Raw genomic sequence first — 16,830 nt, forward strand, 5'->3', positions numbered from 1 at the left:
AGGAAAATAGAGTCTATTTTAAAGTCCCCCTGTAGTCAATAACTTGATCACTAAAAACTCATCTTTGAGAATTATAATAGCATATATATAGGTTCCGCGTCAGTTTTCATTTATACTTTTGCGTCGTCGTATACGTCGACGTGCAAACACACGTGCAGACATCTGGTAGGCAGTATCCACGCGTGTAACCACAGTAGCAGTGAGACCGTCAATGAAGAAACAGCTTGGCAAGTTAACCCACAAACGAAGATGAAACGAAGACCAGCAATGATGGAAGTAAATAAACAGCGATTTCACATTAGCACTTTTGGTGCGCACCCGGGTTCGATTGACATCAGAGTTCGGTACATTTGGATGATGTGAACGCTGTCTTCCGAACTCGGGTGCGCACCCGCGAAACATACTCGATTCCGCTTGAAAAGGGTGGTCTGGGGTCCGGTTCATGTGAACTTCAGATCGGTTCGCTGCTAATGTGAGCGCAATCGTACCAAATTGCGGAAGTGAACCACTGTTAATTACGTATTATATGGAATGTCCCACCAAAAAAGACGTGTGTGTTTGTATGCGTGCACTTACCTTGACAACAAAATGCATAGAATGCTTGCTTGACTTTTGTTCTTATTTTTTTAAACGTTTGGTTTTGTTTTCAAAGAAATAATACAGAACGCACTTGCGTCTATCTGGCCCAAACATACTAAAGTCGTTTCGATGACAACGGTCTGTCCGCCGACGTCAATTTTTGCGGAGGCATTCAGAAATCATCTCTCTGCTTGGAGTTCGTCAATCACGCTTGTCGTCTTCTCGTTTACAGCGGTTGCCAAGCAACATGAGAACGCAGCTTGATGATGCAAGCGTACCGCGGTTCGGATGCAAAAATAATATGTGAACACAGTCCATGGGGGGCATGGGGAGGGGGAAGCAATCGAACTCGGGTTCGGACCAGGCAATCGCACCAAATGTGAAACCGTCCTTAAATCACTCCTCAACTTGGGCCATCTTTGTTTTCACCGTCGCAAACGGAAATACCTATGACGCAGTTTTTTTTAGTTCTGGTGGACCAATCACAGCGCTTGCGGTCCGCGTAGAACTGACGTGCTGTAAAAAAATTTGCGTGTCTGCATGTCAGGCTACGCAGAGCTACGCACAGGCTACGGATAACCTACGGCATAGAGCTTACGCACGACTATAAATCGGGCTTAACTCTACACCTTGCCTCATTTATATACGTGGATCTATGAATATGCGAATTAGTCCCATCCCCATTCTTACACACCACCTCGGACCATAGATATGTATATGTAAATAGATGCTACATTCGGCAGACTTTTAAAAATAAATATTAATTTTTTGTTTTATTTTAGAAAATATGATATATTGATGCAATGTTACTACTCAACAATATATAAAATTTACCAACCTTAGACATATACAAATGTAAAACGCAACACGCACAATATTGCAGCAATTACATTAATTGTGACTTAAGAAACCCAGACAAAGAGTCTGTCTTGGAAAACTCTGACAATTTTATGGAGAAAATAGGCTACTCAGCAATAGTGTTAAATTATGAAATCATGGTTTGTCTTAAAGCATATTAAAAAACACGATGTAACAACAAGAAAAACTTGATTTTCAGCACAGGGGGACTTTAACAGTAAGCCTTCGAAAGTTGCCGTTTTACCAAAGTCTTCTTTAGCTTTTCGAATTTTGGGAAATAATCATAATATTTTAAACGGTGTGTTTGTGTGGCCATGGTGCAAAAAAGAGAAAACAATAGTAAAATGACACTTTTCAGACCAAGCAAACACTTTTGCCAACTGGTTACATCAGCAGTAGACTGAACCTACCTGCCTTGCAGTGAATCACTTACGACTACTGGGCAAAAGTTACATCACCTAATTAATATTTATGAGCACTCTGGTACCGTTTATATTACTGCATGACCCAAACTCTACATCCCTGCTTTCCATCACAAAAAGCACACTTCTCCCATTCTCATTACAGTAATTCTATAAAGAAAATGTATTGTATATTATTTAAAATTATAAATAGTTGTATAATCACATAGTTTAGTAGAGTACACTTTAATACTGTGATTACCATTGCAAATAAAGGCAATTCAAAATATCTGAATGCATTACTGCTGAAGTTTAAATCTAATATACTGTACTGCATAACACCTAAACAAGTAATGATACAACGAAGAAGCTATCATTTCAGATCTGCAAATAACTGATTATACTGTAAGTATTTGGTGACCATTTCCTACCATCTCTATACCACAGTGCTTCAGGCTGCAGATTGGCCAGGTTGGGGTTAATAGTCATCTTGGAGGACAAAGTGACCGTTTCACCTTCTGTCCCAAAGGTCACCCCAAACGCCTCGATGAAGCTGATGTTAATCTTTGTATACTTAATTTCAGGTAAAAGGGAATCTGAGAAACACAAAAAAAGTTTTTTCATATATTATTTGTACAAATATGTCACTCTATTACTAATAAACTATCAAACGCTTACACTCATAAGGAAACCAGGAAAAGGGAGTGCATTTGTCTTCATCTTTGTACCCTGTAAAGAAGACGTGTATCATGATAATTAGCAAAAACAAAAAGCACTTATATATATATATATATATATATATATATATATATATATATATATATATATATATATATATATATATAAAAAACGTATTATTCAACCAATGATAATGAGCTAGCAAACATAACACTCTTCAGTTGTCTGAAAAAATCTTTGTCTTCTCATCTAGTAAAAATATCTAAAAGGCAAAAGTGCATAAATTATTTACAATATATATACTTGTATTTGTGCATGTTATGTTATATTAGCAGTTTGTAAAGATGCAGCTTGTAATAGTAATTTTACATCTATTCAAACATCTATTCCAACGTAACCCCTTCAGACTTGATTTTTCAGGTGTTTAATCACTGTGCCTTATTTTGATTGGCTGATCAGCATTTTAATTGGTTTGAACCATGTGATGTCCAGGGTCTGAAGGGATTAATGTGGATAGGGAACATAAGATTGTGGGGCATATTAAGGGGGAAAAGTGTAAACACCCTGACCAGCCTCACACATCAACGCTGGCTCAACCAATGGCATTGAGTTTTGGGGCAGAGCTATCTGTTTTTCCAGCCAATGGCAGATTTAGGATGCATTTGGGAAACATGTTTGAAACATTTGTACAATTTAACACCGTTCAAAATATGTTCCCGAGCTGTCACTGAGGCAGTACCCTTTAAACAAGGTCCTCTACCTATTATGTATATTTGTTACCAATATATACCTCTGGGGTACTACAAAGCTGCATTTTTGAAAGGGTACAGCCCCAGTAACAGCACATTTGGGTACATATTTGACAATTTGACCAAACCGTGTGGTGTAGGAATCACACACATCTTTTATAATCTTGTCCATGTTGGGTCTCGGGTGAAGTAATCTTGTTTTAAGAATGTAAGAATTTAACATTTTTACTACAAAAGACAAAGTTTTTCATTCAGAAAATGACTTTAACAGTATATACATATATGGAAACATGATTGGTGTGTCTGTGAATGTCTTACTCTTCACAATTACTGAGGCTTGAGAAGATGCCTGTCCATGCGAGTTTGAGGCAACGGCAGTGTACATTGCAGTGTCATCGGTCGCGGACCTTGAAAACACATTCACAGGTGTTAAATCAATACACGTCTGGACCGCAACGTAATCTTCGCCCATGTTGCTAATTAATCAGTCAATAAATAATCATCATGATTGGATATATGCCACAGTCATTTCCTAATTGACATTTGGAAAGCACATAAAGTGCATCTCCGTCATGATGGATAAATTGGCACCTAACTAATGCTCTAATGTCAAGAGGATAATTGCTCCAAACTAAATGGTAACGTAGCTTAAACGCCCGCTTTCAGATCATGCTCAACACGGGAGTCTCTCAAGCTTGAATGGCAAACCCGAGACGCACGGAAGGGGGAAGAAAATGAGAAGTCTGTAATGTGACCTTCAGCCTGACCGTTCTATATTAGAGTTCGCTCCCTAGATGCCACAATCTTGAGAGGCACGGCTGTTTGTCAAAAGTGAAAGGTTTGGTGATTTTGGAAGAAAGGCAGAATGCCACACATCCGCTGTGAGGTTTGGGAACGCAAGAAGCGGACAAAAATGTGACATAAAGGCCACGGTGATTGTTTGTTGGACTAAGGGGAGTGAAAGTCTTCTCTCTCTTAAAGACGCTCCAGTGTCAGATGACACCAAACTCAGCACTTGAGGACGAACAGCTGACGGGAGCTCAAGACGTGGACGGCATGCCGACTGGCCCTGGACTAAATTGGAAAGGTTCACATGCAATCCCTATGACACAACTTCCTTTTGTGGACATTCGCTTGTTATTTAACTTTTATTGTGGTCAGGGTCATGGATGTTTAGAGGGTGAATCTCTATTCGCCTGTCATATGAGTTATATTTTACTACAAAATAATAATTTGCTTCCCAGTATTATTATTATTTTTAATTTGCATGACAATTTACATTTTTGCAAGCATTTACACTCTTAACTGATTTAATGCAGAAAAAGTCAAAACATCTGATTCTCATTAGGATTAAGAGTAATGGCGTATTTATATAATTTTTGCATACAAAAGTAAATATCTAAAGGAATTATGTTAATATTTGTACTCTGTACATTTTTACATGAACATTATATGAATAAGAGAAAACTATGATTTTTACAATATCAATATGTAATAAATGATTCAAAATCATCTCGCAATCTCTACATACAGCCAATCTGAGTCTTGTGAGGTTAACACACTTAAAGGGAAATTTGTCATTCATTCTGTGTAATATACAATATGCATGGACACAGCATCACATTCAGTCTTTGCATCACTCTCAAAAAAAAACCCACCAAAATAAAGTTTCAATTACTTGAGGATAGTAAGGGCATGAAATCCAACGCAGCTTTCCACATAGTACTTTCCAGAGGAAATGTCCAGGATGACATCATCTTTAAACCTGTTGAATATTTGTGACAACAACGGATTACTATTATTTGTGGCCTGCATGCATAATTTCTGACATTATTAAATGTTTATGCAACATGATGTTTTTATTTAAACATATGTACCCATCATGGCTCTTAGCTGGCTTTTTATAAATTTTTATATTGCTACAGTAAATAACACTAGACTAGGGCAGTCACGACTTCACAGTAATCGTGCCCCCCCCCCAAAAAACCCTAACGTTGAAGGTATTATCGCAATATCTATTTATATATTTTCCACAAATATATATTCATTACTATTACTAAATCAGTCAAATCATCTTTTGTATTGTGTGTTTTGTTTTATTTGTTTTTCTGGCCAAATAATTTCACTTTTAAAGAGTAGGGAGGCAGAATGAGAGTTCGTAACCACTGTGTAACCACATATGTGTAGTATTAACACAATATCCATTATCATAAGGTTTTATATCGTGGTTCTTGTCAATACCGTTGTGTTGTGACACCCCAACACTAGACTATAGATTATTTTGCCAGATTTAAAAGCACTTTCTGTGCACAAACATTAAAACAAACAGACCAAACCCACAGAACATTATGAACAGAATAAAAATGTAAAAACAAACATACTTAAGACTAGTTATATAGGTAAAGTAAAAAAAAAATAACATAAAGCCTTACCAGCTGACTTTAGGGGTGGGATATCCCTTCACAGTGCAGAAAAGTTTAACAGGCGTGTTCTCAAACACTATGTGGGACCTCAGCCTCGCCACGAACTTAGGGCCCCTGATCATTGACTCCTCGCGGATGTATTTCTCAGACATCTTCTTCTCCACCTGATGAAATGAGATCAATTATTCATGACGTGGGCTTGTAACAACCCCTCTGACTAGCTCATTTTAGCTTGTTTTAAGGGTAAACAGTAAGGGCCCTATTTTAACGATCTAAGCGCATTGTCTAAAGCGCACAGCGCAACGTCTAAATGTGTTTGTCCGAATCCACTTTTGCTAATTTAACGACGGGAAAAATGGTTTGTGTGCCGATCGTATGGTCGAAAAGGGTTGGTCTTTTTTAATGAGTAATGGGTGTGTTTTGTGCGTAATGTGCAATAAACCAATGAGTGCGTTTACATGCACAGTCTTACGCCGATTATGCCTAATAAACTGATAACACGTGGGGTCATATAAACGCGTAAAGCGGTTTTCTTTAATCGGGGAAAGCCCATAAACAGCGTAAGCAAAAATCGATCGGCACAGGTAGTTTTTCGCTCATTACGCCGATTTCGCTTGGCATGTAAACACCTTAACCCGCTTTCCCACGGTTTTGTCCATGTGCGCATGTCTCCGCGTATGAAAGATAAATGTCACACGTGGAAGTAAGTGCAAAGTAACGCATAAAAGTCTCCGCTCGACGAAAGCAGTTGGCAGAGAAACTGTGAAAATAAAAGCTCATGTTACATTTACAGGTTCTGCAGACACGAGGAGAGATACAACTGTACAGCTTAAGACAGATATGTCGTTGACTTTTTGATCGACTATTATGTACTATAGGCGGTGACGTCACTGCCTGCGAGAAAACTGATAATTCTCCAAGTCCCATGTAAACGCAGTTGACTGCATAGCCGGCTTATTGATTTGCATGTAAACGCATGAAAACAGTTTTCTATAATAAGCAGATTTTTAATAGTTATCCGCTTATTCTGTGCATGTAAACGCACTCAATGAGAGTCTCAGCTTTCATCCCCTTTAAAAGCAAGTTGCGCTGGCGCTATGTCTTATGCCTGTTTAGATGACGGACTTTGTAAACTGAAAAACTAAGCGGAAGAAGAAGATCACCAGTTTAGGATTAATGTTAAATTATTGAGTTGTTTTTCACTTGTATTGAAATTGTTATTATTTTATTAAAACCTTTAAAACCCGTTTTCTTTTAGTCATGGAAGTAAAAAAAGCATGTATGGCTATCCAATATCATCAAAAAATTATTTACAAGTATGTAAGAAATACATGTAAGCTTTGTACTCTAAAAATACTTTATTTGTAACAAACAGGAGATAAAGAATTTACAAACTGCTCTCCGCATGTTTCAGCACTTGGACAGCGTCAGTTTTTTTTAAGCATTACTTAAAAATGTTTATCATCTCATCATATCCACAGGTACAGAGTCATCATATACAATAAATCTGTGAGGTAGCATTTAAAAAAAACATTTAAAAACAGATGCATTTGTTTAAAGCAAAGCATTTAGTTACTTACCAGGCTACAGGTGAAGCAGCTCTTTGTGCCTACTAACGTCTCATAATTAGTCCTCATTTATGTCAAAGAGAATCAATAATAATCTTTCACATTCAATCCTTACATTTTTCATATTTAAAAGCGTTTTTGTGCTGCTGCGCATTCATGTATGTGATAAGCAAACCAGCGTTCTCGTCCCGTTGATAGGCGCATATTACTAATGCGCTCTTTAAATAACAAAAAACATATTTTAGTTGCCTCAAAAAAGCAACGCGCCAACAATGCGCCTGAACACACCTCATTTTCAGACCAGAACGCCCATGGGCGCAAAAGGGGGTGCAAATGCATTTGCTATTTAAACAACGTGGCGCTAAACGTGAAAATGATAATTGCGCAGGGTGGAAACTAGCAAAAGACACTTGCGTCGCGCATTGCGCCGGGTGTAAGATAGAGCCCTATACCCTTTGTATTCCAAAATATAAACTATGTTAAAGCTGTCTATATATATTTGAAGAAAATGTCAGAAAATAAAAATCTACACATTTTCAAGTTACAGAGAGACAGTGAAAAGGCCTTACCACTTGCTCGATTCTCCTGTGTGAGTGATATTTCACCGCGTCAATAGAAGCCCTAAAACACACAAACTACTGTATAAACACACAATACACTGTATAAGGGAAGCTCAGATCAGTGAAATATAAAATTAATCCGGTCTTTCCATGCATTTCAAAAATGCAATGCAAAATAGTATTTCATGAAGTGCCAGACTATTAGTAAAGAAAACGAATTGTAATTCTTTCTCATTTTTACCCATGGTTGACTTAAAACAGCTATGACCTTGACCGCAAAACCAAAATGACCTTTAGACCTTTCAGGGTACAAAGCCAATAACATCCATCCATCAGCATCAACACAATTTGGCTGCTTTGGTGAGGCATTGTCTCAGTAAAACACTACATAAAATACACAAATAAAACAAATGTTCCTTAAACCAGCATCTGCTGCTCCTGATACTGCATATTAACTATATGCATTTTTATTACCTCTTTCAGGCAAGTTTAATAACTTATTTTAATGAACTAAAACATAAAATGAAATGAATCTGCAATTTAATTTCTTATCTCGAAACTAATCTGTTCTGAATATGTTCCTTACAGGCTAAAACCGTTGATGTAAAACGTATTGTTGAAAGCAAAATTATTTTAATTATTATTTAGGTCAAATGAATATACATTCAGAAAATGTCCTGTAAACATTTTATGATTTTATTTGGTACTTCTACAGTATTTTGTTATGCATTGTGACAAACACATTTTTAACAGCACCAACATATTTCACATACAGTACTATCTCTATTAATATACTGTATGTTTATAAAAGCTGCATGCATGGTAATAGGAAAATATGCTTAATGCCAAAATACTTTTACATGCAGTAGAGCATGTCACTACACAAAATACTATACATTTAAAAATGATTTCATGTCAAAAGTTGCACAAGCAGATTGCAATATTCCCAATAAGGCAGCTGTTATAGTTACCTGTCAGTCATATAGGCGTTTCTTTAGCTAAGCTGCAACACTTTTATAAATGTTATTGTTGTTATCAGGTGTTACACTGCTATATTTTGGGTTGTCATTGTTTTAGTATTTCTGTCAGCTTCTGTTCAACTGTTAATATAAGCTGCTATTTGATAGCCTACTTCACTATGTACCTTACCTGCAGTATTCGCAAACAACATATTTAGACTCAGTACTGCGGTAGTCATGACTGTAATGCTTGTGTCTGGTAACGACCGGAGCCATATTTGGTAACCTCAAAGGACCTATGAATCAAACCAGGAACAAAAACATGCAACATCTTTGCACACAAGTAATGCTTTGATTGACAGACGTGCAAGCTAGAAGCCCATGGTTACTCAATTTTCTCTCTTTTCAGTGTTATTTAGGCTTCAATATTGTAATATATCCACCGTGTAGATGTGCTGATATGATTAAGTTGCTGGGAAAGTGGACCTGTTTGTGGAAATGTGAAGGTGGGGGTGTTCTCAAGCTTTGGGCTAAAGTGAAGCCAAGCCTCATGTTGGTTTAAAATTAGAGATTGGGGGTTGGGATATCAAAGAGTCCAAGGAGATGGGTACAGTATTCAAGGGTCTACTGTATAATGTACATTAAAAAAAAACATTGTGGTTATATATTATGACATATGTGAGAACAAACAGTTTTTCATATGCAGAGTATTTTGAATATAAACACATGAAACACTGCAATCTAGCGCAACAAACACAAACACACATTCCTCTCATAACAAACAAATAAACAAACAAACAACCATGCTTATTCAAATGCAGCATTACAGTATAACATCCCAAGGCATTATCACGTCACCCTGTATAAACAAAATATTTTTGCACAGTTTTCAATAAAATCTATTTAGCAAGTAAATCCAACTTGCCTATGCTTTGCATCATGCTTCAGAATCAATGATGTAGAAAATAAAACTTGTTTAAAGTTTAATGAAAAAGTTACTTGTTTACAAGTTTCACAGAAACATTTAGGCTACAGAAAGGAAGGCAACTAATAGACTAACATCTTTAAGGCCAAATACAAATTTGTCCATGATCTACAATATCAAAGAGCTGAATTGCCCCTCAGTGTTAAGTGCAGCTCCCACCAATTTTCCAAAAGTCTCCTTTACTCTCAAACAGATAAAAATAGCTTTTTCCACAAAGGCAACTTTGCATCATATTTTTTTGAGGAAAAGTATGAAAATATGGGGGAAGACATACTTACCCCAGGAGAAAAGATGTTACCCGTCAGCTGATGAAAAGCACAATATTGCTCGGGCGGACTCCGCAACTCCCGCATCCCATTTATGGCCAGACGTCAGACTATATATAGCATTTACACTAACTTCTCACATCATTCATACAGGCACTGTGATATTACACAGACGGTGATTTGGGGTTATAACTAATTAACCTGCTGCAATATGACATAAATATGTGAATTTAATTCAAGGTGAGTTAAAGGAAATTGTAAAAAGTAGTTTAAATGAATAGTTTAGTGATTTTAGAGTTGTTGTTGTTGTTGTTGTTGTTGTAATATTGTGCCAAAAGTGCAGTGTTCTTTATACGGTGATCGTCTGAAGTAATATCTGTTTTAAAAAAACTTTTGTAGGAAATTTCCAAACTAAATTGCATCATAGTAACGACTATTACTAAACAGATTTCCCAAATACTCCCCTCTACTGTCAAAGATCGACTGAGCAGGTAGACGAAGGCCTCCTAATTGGAGCGCGCGCGTGCCCGTGTGAGGACACCCACAGCAGCAGTCGCTGTAACGTCACATTTGATTTACTCAGACAAGACAGAAAGTCAACCCTGTCAATGACTCCAGATCAGTCATTTGTTAATCGTTCTGTCAGTAAAATGCACTGAAACGTCCTGCGAAACTGTGTATAAAAATAAAGTTACATTTTTTAAATAATAATTATAATCTTCAACTGCTTTCAAGACATTTAAATAACATTTCAATGGTCTTTTAAAAATATTTTACTAATAATAACACAAATTGTAATGTTAATAAAATATCTAAATTTTTACTTTATATATTATATTATGATGTCTTACGTTATATTTCACTGGTGCTGAAACTTAGAAATCGCTAATAAAATGTATATTACTGTACATAAACGTAATTGCTTTTACTATTATATTATATTATATTATATTAATATTACATTCATTTATATTACAATAATAAGTAGTTATTAATGTAATGATTTGTGTAATGAAGGTTACAGATTATTTTAATTTTAGAATTTAAAATGTTATTTTAAGCTGAATTTCCATTCACGTGACAAACGTTACAGTATATCATATGACCTGACGGCACATGCGCAGTGCGGGATCTCGACATAAACAAGATTAACCACAAGTACTGCAGTGTATGCTGGTGCAGGAAGTGGCTTTAATAGAGTTGAGAAGTGACTCAATTATTCAGTGTTACTCGGGGAATCTCACTGACCAGTTCTCCATTACACCCATACTGAATGAAATAGCTTAAAACCTAATATCTAAACTGTTAACCGGCGCAACCGGTAACTGGAGAATAATAGCAGGTAAGTTAACAGCCACCCATCTACACGCGGTTGCGTTGTTGTTTATATTCGACTGGCGTCTGTGTTGTAATTTGTATACATATATACATATAAAGTAAAACTAATTTCACTTTTATTGTGTGTTTGTGTAATACAAATGCTTGTTACTGATGCTTGATTTGTCTCCATTTGGCAGAATGAGATCCACTGCAGCTGTTGTGATACTTTGTGCTGGATATTTTCTGCTGTCAGGAGCCTTTTCTCATCCTCCGTATGTCATTTACACACAAGACAGACACAGAAATACTGTTGATCTCGCATTATCAGCCACACAATTAATACTGTACAGTACACTAGTGTACCACATTTGTGAGAAATTGAAGAATGTATACATAGAAGTATCTGCATGACGTAGTGAATACTAAAAAACAGTTTGCACAATATACACAGCAATGTCTAATACATATGCGTAAGGTATTATATAATGCACTGTATTACAGATAGACCATAATGTAATAATTGTTTAAATGTGTCTTTTTACATTGTGGTAGTATTGTTTGATTTGTTTGTTTAAATCATTGTGTTTCCATTAAACATATTTACAGAAACTATAATATCTAATAGAAACTATAAGATAAAATTATACTGAAATGGACAGTCTCTGGAGACATTATGATAATGAGTGTTATAATCATCATTATGTTTCTTTTGATTAAATTGTACAGTTTAGGGGAAGCTTAAAATACATAAGAAAAAATAACTATTAAGTTAATATTTTAAGTATATACAGTTTATTGGTTACATTTGAGACTGTGAATGTTATGAAGGCACCTACATATATGCCAGTTTATTTAGATTTTATGTTGCACCCTATTAATGATTGTCATGGGGTATAAACATTTCATATGATTGTGTTTTTTCAGGAGAGAATGGACCAGACTCATCCTGACTCAACAGTGGCCAAAGACGTTTTGCAGTGTAATGCATTGCCTTAACTTTCCATTATTATTTGTCATCATTGAAAAAAAAAACATTTTGGCATCATCTACTCTATTCAAAAGATGAAATGGCTTTGTTTTATTTTTAGATGGAACATTGCAAAACAGATATCAGCTACTGGACCCTGCATGGGTTATGGTGAGATAAACAAGACAAATTTGTCTCAGAAATGTTATTTTTGTTGAGGTGCAGCTAAAAATAGTGACTCATTTTCAGTATTGCCTTTAAGGATGTACAGTATTTCTTTGGAGATGTATTTAATGGATGGGTACTGTCTTAAGGAATGTACATTTGCCCATCTTTTCTATTATGGATGTCCAGTTATTCCTAGAATAATTCCTGATTGCAGAACCTCAGTCATAAATATAAAGGAAAAAACATAAAAGACTGTAGATAAATAATAATAGTAGTGATATACATTAACAGAAATGATCTATTATCTCTATTATCCAGTTTGTACTTCTGTGTTTTTAAGTCAATCCTGAATCAAATAATGATTGCGTTATATAACGTTGTTTTGCAATGAGATTTTTTCTGTTTGTTTGTTTTAGGCCCAACTCTGGAAACATGTGCAATAACTCCTGGCATTTTAATGCCAGTTTAATCGAGGTAAATTTAAAAATATATATATGTTGTTTTTTTTGTGTGAGAAGTTTGCATTGTCAGATGCCAAATCAGTTTGACAAGCAAGCACTAACGGTTATGCATGTGTGTCTTTTACAGGACCTACTGCCTGAAATGGAGAAATACTGGCCAGATTTACTGAAACCTTCTTCCCCAGAATTTTGGTATGTCAGCAACTTGTTGAAGTTGAATACATTTCTGCATTACTCTGAACAATAATGATGATGGTTGATATTATATACGTTACATTATTGTATGTTTTTGTTTAGGGGATATGAATGGAAGAAGCATGGAACATGTGCAGCCAAAGCAGAGTCACTGAACAGTCAACATAAATACTTCAGCAAAGCTCTCGAGCTTTACCACAAGTTTGACCTCAACAGGTGAGTTCTTGTTTTTCTGCGGTCTCTCATGTAAAGGCAGATTTTGTGGCTTGCACAGAGAAGTGATATTGCATCAGCTCTTAAAGCTCAAAATCTGCCTTTTTCTAGGTTTAGGTGCTATAATTGGGTCCCCAGTGCTTTTATTAAGCTAGAAAATGTGAAGAAGAATAATCCAGTACATTAATTTTGGTAAAGCATTCCCTGCCAGCATGTGGAAAAAAAAGGTCATTAAAATTTGGCTCCCCTTGTGATGTCAAAAGAGGATCTCATTATAATAATTCCGCCCGTTAATCTGCACTATCCAACCATGGCACTGCCATTTAGTGCAGAGAAACAATATTTGACAGCACAATTGAGTTTCAATTTCAACAAACCACCATCATTGTGATCAGTGTTTGAATTTCATCAGCTCATTTGCACTGTAAGGTACACACCCAAAACTGCTAATTTTTGCTCACACCTCCAAAGTGGCAATTTTAACATGCTTTAATAAATTCTCTATATGCTATTTTGAGCTAAAACTTCACATATGTGCTCTGTGGACACTTATGGTTTATTTGACATCTTAAAAAAAACTTGTGAAATGTCAACTTTAAATATTATTGAATGTACATTGTATACGTGTCATGATCATTTTAATGGACATATTATTTCAGATGCTCTCAAACTATATGTGTGTTTTACAATGTATATGAAACATAAAGTAACCAGAATTTTTTTTCAATGCTTCAGATTTCCTAAAGAATGTGTTTTGTTCTTTTTTTAGTGTTTTAAAGGACAAAAATATTGTGCCATCTGATGACTACTACAAAGTAAGTAGAAGTAGAAATTTACTTTTTTTAGCTATTATGAGCAAAAGGCTAAACCATGCATGCGCCTGTTACTTTTCTGTTAAATGTGGATGATTTCAAATTTTATTAAGACCTTTATTTCTGATTAAAATAATTCAAAAGCTATGTTTTAATGTAGTGGTTCAGCACAACATGTCATTACATTAATGTTGCAAAATAATGAGTTTCGCAAAAGAACCATGCGTCTAGTAAGAAACAGAGTATTTTCCAAAAGCATCGTAGTTCCCCATCACATGCTAGACCTGCAATAGTAGCAACCTCAGCAATTTAACTGTTTAAGTTCTTGTAAATGTGCTGTAATATGCTTGAATTGAACCACAACTGTATGATTGGTCACATGTGAGTTAATGTGTCATATTTCCCGTTTGTTTTAGATGGATGATATAGAAACAGTCATTACCGATTTCTATGGAGTAAAGACGAAGATTCAGTGTGTCCACACAAAGGTATGATAGTACCATATAAATACACGATCCTTTCTTAGAAACTTTTGTAACCCACCGGTAAATCTCCTCAAAACAAATGTCAGTAATAAACTAAGAATTTAGTTTATTAATCTGGTTTCGGGTGAATCATTGAACATTGAAAATGGGTGTAACATACCAACACAGAGACCGGTGGCTGCAGAAGAGGAAATAAAAAAAGAGGATGTCAGGAGAAAAACTTTATTGCATTTTAATGATAGATGACAAGGACACACATTCATTCTTTTGTTATAATGTGCATAGATAAATTGATCTATTTATTTCTATAGCACTTTTTATAGTTTTTGCATTATTATTGCCAAGGATCACAGAAAATACATTTTAAAACAGACAGAAGAGATTTCAGAAAAACAGTGTAAAAGTAAAGAAATTTCTGACTTTTTAAAATGGAACATTGAACCAGAAAAATTTTAATTATATTTTAGAAAATATGACACGTTGATGTATATATCAAATATATAATAGAAATATATGCAACATGCACAGAATAATATTAATACAAACAGTGACAATAAACTTTTTTCTGCTAAATACACACTTTTATTTAATAAATGTTTATTTTAAAATATCCAGCCGTTATATACAGCCATTACAGGCGTGCAATAAATCTTGGGATAGCCTCGGCTGTGAAGGATCCATTAGTTTTATCCTTAGCAGCGTGGAGAAATAAGGACTCATTTTGAGGCTTCATTTTAAGCAGCCTTCGAATTAGGACAACCTGCTGTGAAGCACTCTGTCTAAAAATGCGTCCTTTGAAGGTCCCAGCCTTCAAATTGGGACACAGCTAAAGTCTAATTTTTGTTTTTTTTTTCTAGGGAGGACAGTTTCAGACTTTGGGCCAGATAGAGATCTGTGTTGACAGAGACTTTCAACTGGTGGGTTGTGAAAGGTCAAATGAAGAAACATTGAGCAATGAGATCCTCCCATTGGCTGTTGGAGGTTATGCAGAGCTCAGTGTTTGCGATCACTCCACGCCAGTCTATTACCCTCCACTAGTGACCGGATCACAGAGGTGGTAAACTTGAGACCTCTGGTGCCTATAGTGTGATCTCACTGTGTACACAGACCTCAGAGGAAATGTTCTTAAATGCAATATTTTAAGACATTTTAAGATTTTTTACATAATTTTGCATTAAATATTTTTACAAAATTGTGTTATTTCGAGTCAAAGTAGAGTACATGCTGATAATCTAAGGTTACTTTTTTGTTAATGGGTTTAAAGGGATAGTTCACCCAAAAATGAAAATTCTGTAATCATTTACTCACTCTCATGTTGTTACAAACCCAGATAAATTTTGTTGTTCTGATGAACACAAAGGAAGATATTTTGAGAAATGTTCGTAATCAAACCGTCCGTGGACCCCATTCACTTCCATAGTAGGAAAAAAGAATACTATGGATGTAAATGGGGTCCACAAATGGTTTGATTACGAACATTTCTCAAAATATCTTTCTTTGTGTTTATCAGAACATAGAAATGTGTACGGGTTTGTAACAACATGAGGGTGAGTAAATGATGACAGAATTTTCATTTTTGGGTGAACTATCCCTTTAAGTGTATATTTTATTTGTTTTAGTATTGTATTTTACTGAGGCAAACTGTTTACTTTTTCGGTTTTCTTAAATTCAACCATTTAATCATCATCCTACTTAAACAAGATGTGCCCTAGGAGTGATCTGTAATGTATTTTATCTGGAAAAAAATGGATTATGCTTTGCTTAACAAGAGATGATTCATCTCTAATTTGCGTAATATTTGTGGTATGTTTTTTTTTCTTTGGGCCTACAGCAATTTCAGATATTGCACATTCAAGTCTTAGCCACTGGAGGGCAGCACATGCACTCTAGACTGAGATAAATCAGAAGCTGCAAACACTGTTATGTTGTTTACATCTGTTTTAGTTTTATAAATGGACAACACCAATTAACTTCAAGGGAATTGTACACACTTTGCACGTAATGTTGTTTTGCATAAACACTGTTTGTTTTAAAGGACATAGTTGTTGTATTTTAGCCTATTTTAGTCATGGGTCCAGGGAGCTTTCATGGTAAGTGTGGGCATGTAATACACTGCTTTGAAATATTGTGTTCATAATTTTCAGTGATGTTTGATATAATACTGGTGTGTTGTACTGTATATA

At 35.5% G+C, this 16,830-nt stretch overlaps 2 protein-coding genes across 4 annotated transcripts in view; one reads left to right on the plus strand and one right to left on the minus strand.

The window, feature by feature from the left end:
• Nucleotides 1-10,177, minus strand: part of myom2b (myomesin 2b) — a 62,104-nt gene extending 51,927 nt beyond the window's left edge. For both annotated transcript variants that reach the window (XM_065250446.2, XM_073812892.1), the window contains exons 1-8: nucleotides 10,039-10,177; nucleotides 8,966-9,071; nucleotides 7,826-7,877; nucleotides 5,698-5,852; nucleotides 4,944-5,030; nucleotides 3,584-3,672; nucleotides 2,517-2,567; nucleotides 2,270-2,434 (exon numbers count right to left, since the gene is read on the minus strand). In XM_065250446.2, coding sequence (XP_065106518.1) covers nucleotides 2,270-2,434; nucleotides 2,517-2,567; nucleotides 3,584-3,672; nucleotides 4,944-5,030; nucleotides 5,698-5,852; nucleotides 7,826-7,877; nucleotides 8,966-9,051 — 685 coding nt within the window. In that variant the 5' untranslated portion in view covers nucleotides 9,052-9,071; nucleotides 10,039-10,177. The remainder of the gene's footprint in view (nucleotides 1-2,269; nucleotides 2,435-2,516; nucleotides 2,568-3,583; nucleotides 3,673-4,943; nucleotides 5,031-5,697; nucleotides 5,853-7,825; nucleotides 7,878-8,965; nucleotides 9,072-10,038) is intronic.
• Nucleotides 10,169-15,939, plus strand: rnaset2 (ribonuclease T2). Of its 2 annotated transcripts, none has more exons than XM_065250468.2 (10): nucleotides 10,169-10,266; nucleotides 11,544-11,618; nucleotides 12,271-12,325; nucleotides 12,435-12,484; nucleotides 12,898-12,955; nucleotides 13,070-13,134; nucleotides 13,240-13,353; nucleotides 14,120-14,165; nucleotides 14,579-14,650; nucleotides 15,505-15,939. In XM_065250468.2, the coding sequence occupies exons 2-10, from the start codon at nucleotides 11,545-11,547 to the stop codon at nucleotides 15,706-15,708; spliced, it is 738 nt and encodes a 245-aa protein (XP_065106540.1). In that variant the 5' UTR covers nucleotides 10,169-10,266; nucleotide 11,544; the 3' UTR covers nucleotides 15,709-15,939. The 2 variants fall into 2 exon arrangements, with proteins under 2 accessions (XP_065106540.1, XP_065106530.1); XM_065250458.2 differs by lacking the exon at nucleotides 10,169-10,266 and adding an exon at nucleotides 11,157-11,368 and having other exon boundaries at nucleotides 15,505-15,938.
• The last annotated feature ends 891 nt before the right edge of the window (nucleotides 15,940-16,830 follow it).

Source organism: Paramisgurnus dabryanus, chromosome 20 (assembly GCF_030506205.2).
Source record: "Paramisgurnus dabryanus chromosome 20, PD_genome_1.1, whole genome shotgun sequence".
Classification (NCBI taxonomy): domain Eukaryota; kingdom Metazoa; phylum Chordata; class Actinopteri; order Cypriniformes; family Cobitidae; genus Paramisgurnus; species Paramisgurnus dabryanus.

Coding starts and splice junctions, on each gene's coding strand:
- rnaset2 (XM_065250468.2), top strand. CDS start 11,545: ATGAGATCCACTGCAGCTGTTGTGATACTTTGTGCTGGATATTTTCTG. Junction 12,956..13,069: donor TTAATGCCAGTTTAATCGAG/GTAAATTTAAAA, acceptor TGTCTTTTACAG/GACCTACTGCCTGAAATGGA. Junction 13,354..14,119: donor CACAAGTTTGACCTCAACAG/GTGAGTTCTTGT, acceptor TTCTTTTTTTAG/TGTTTTAAAGGACAAAAATA.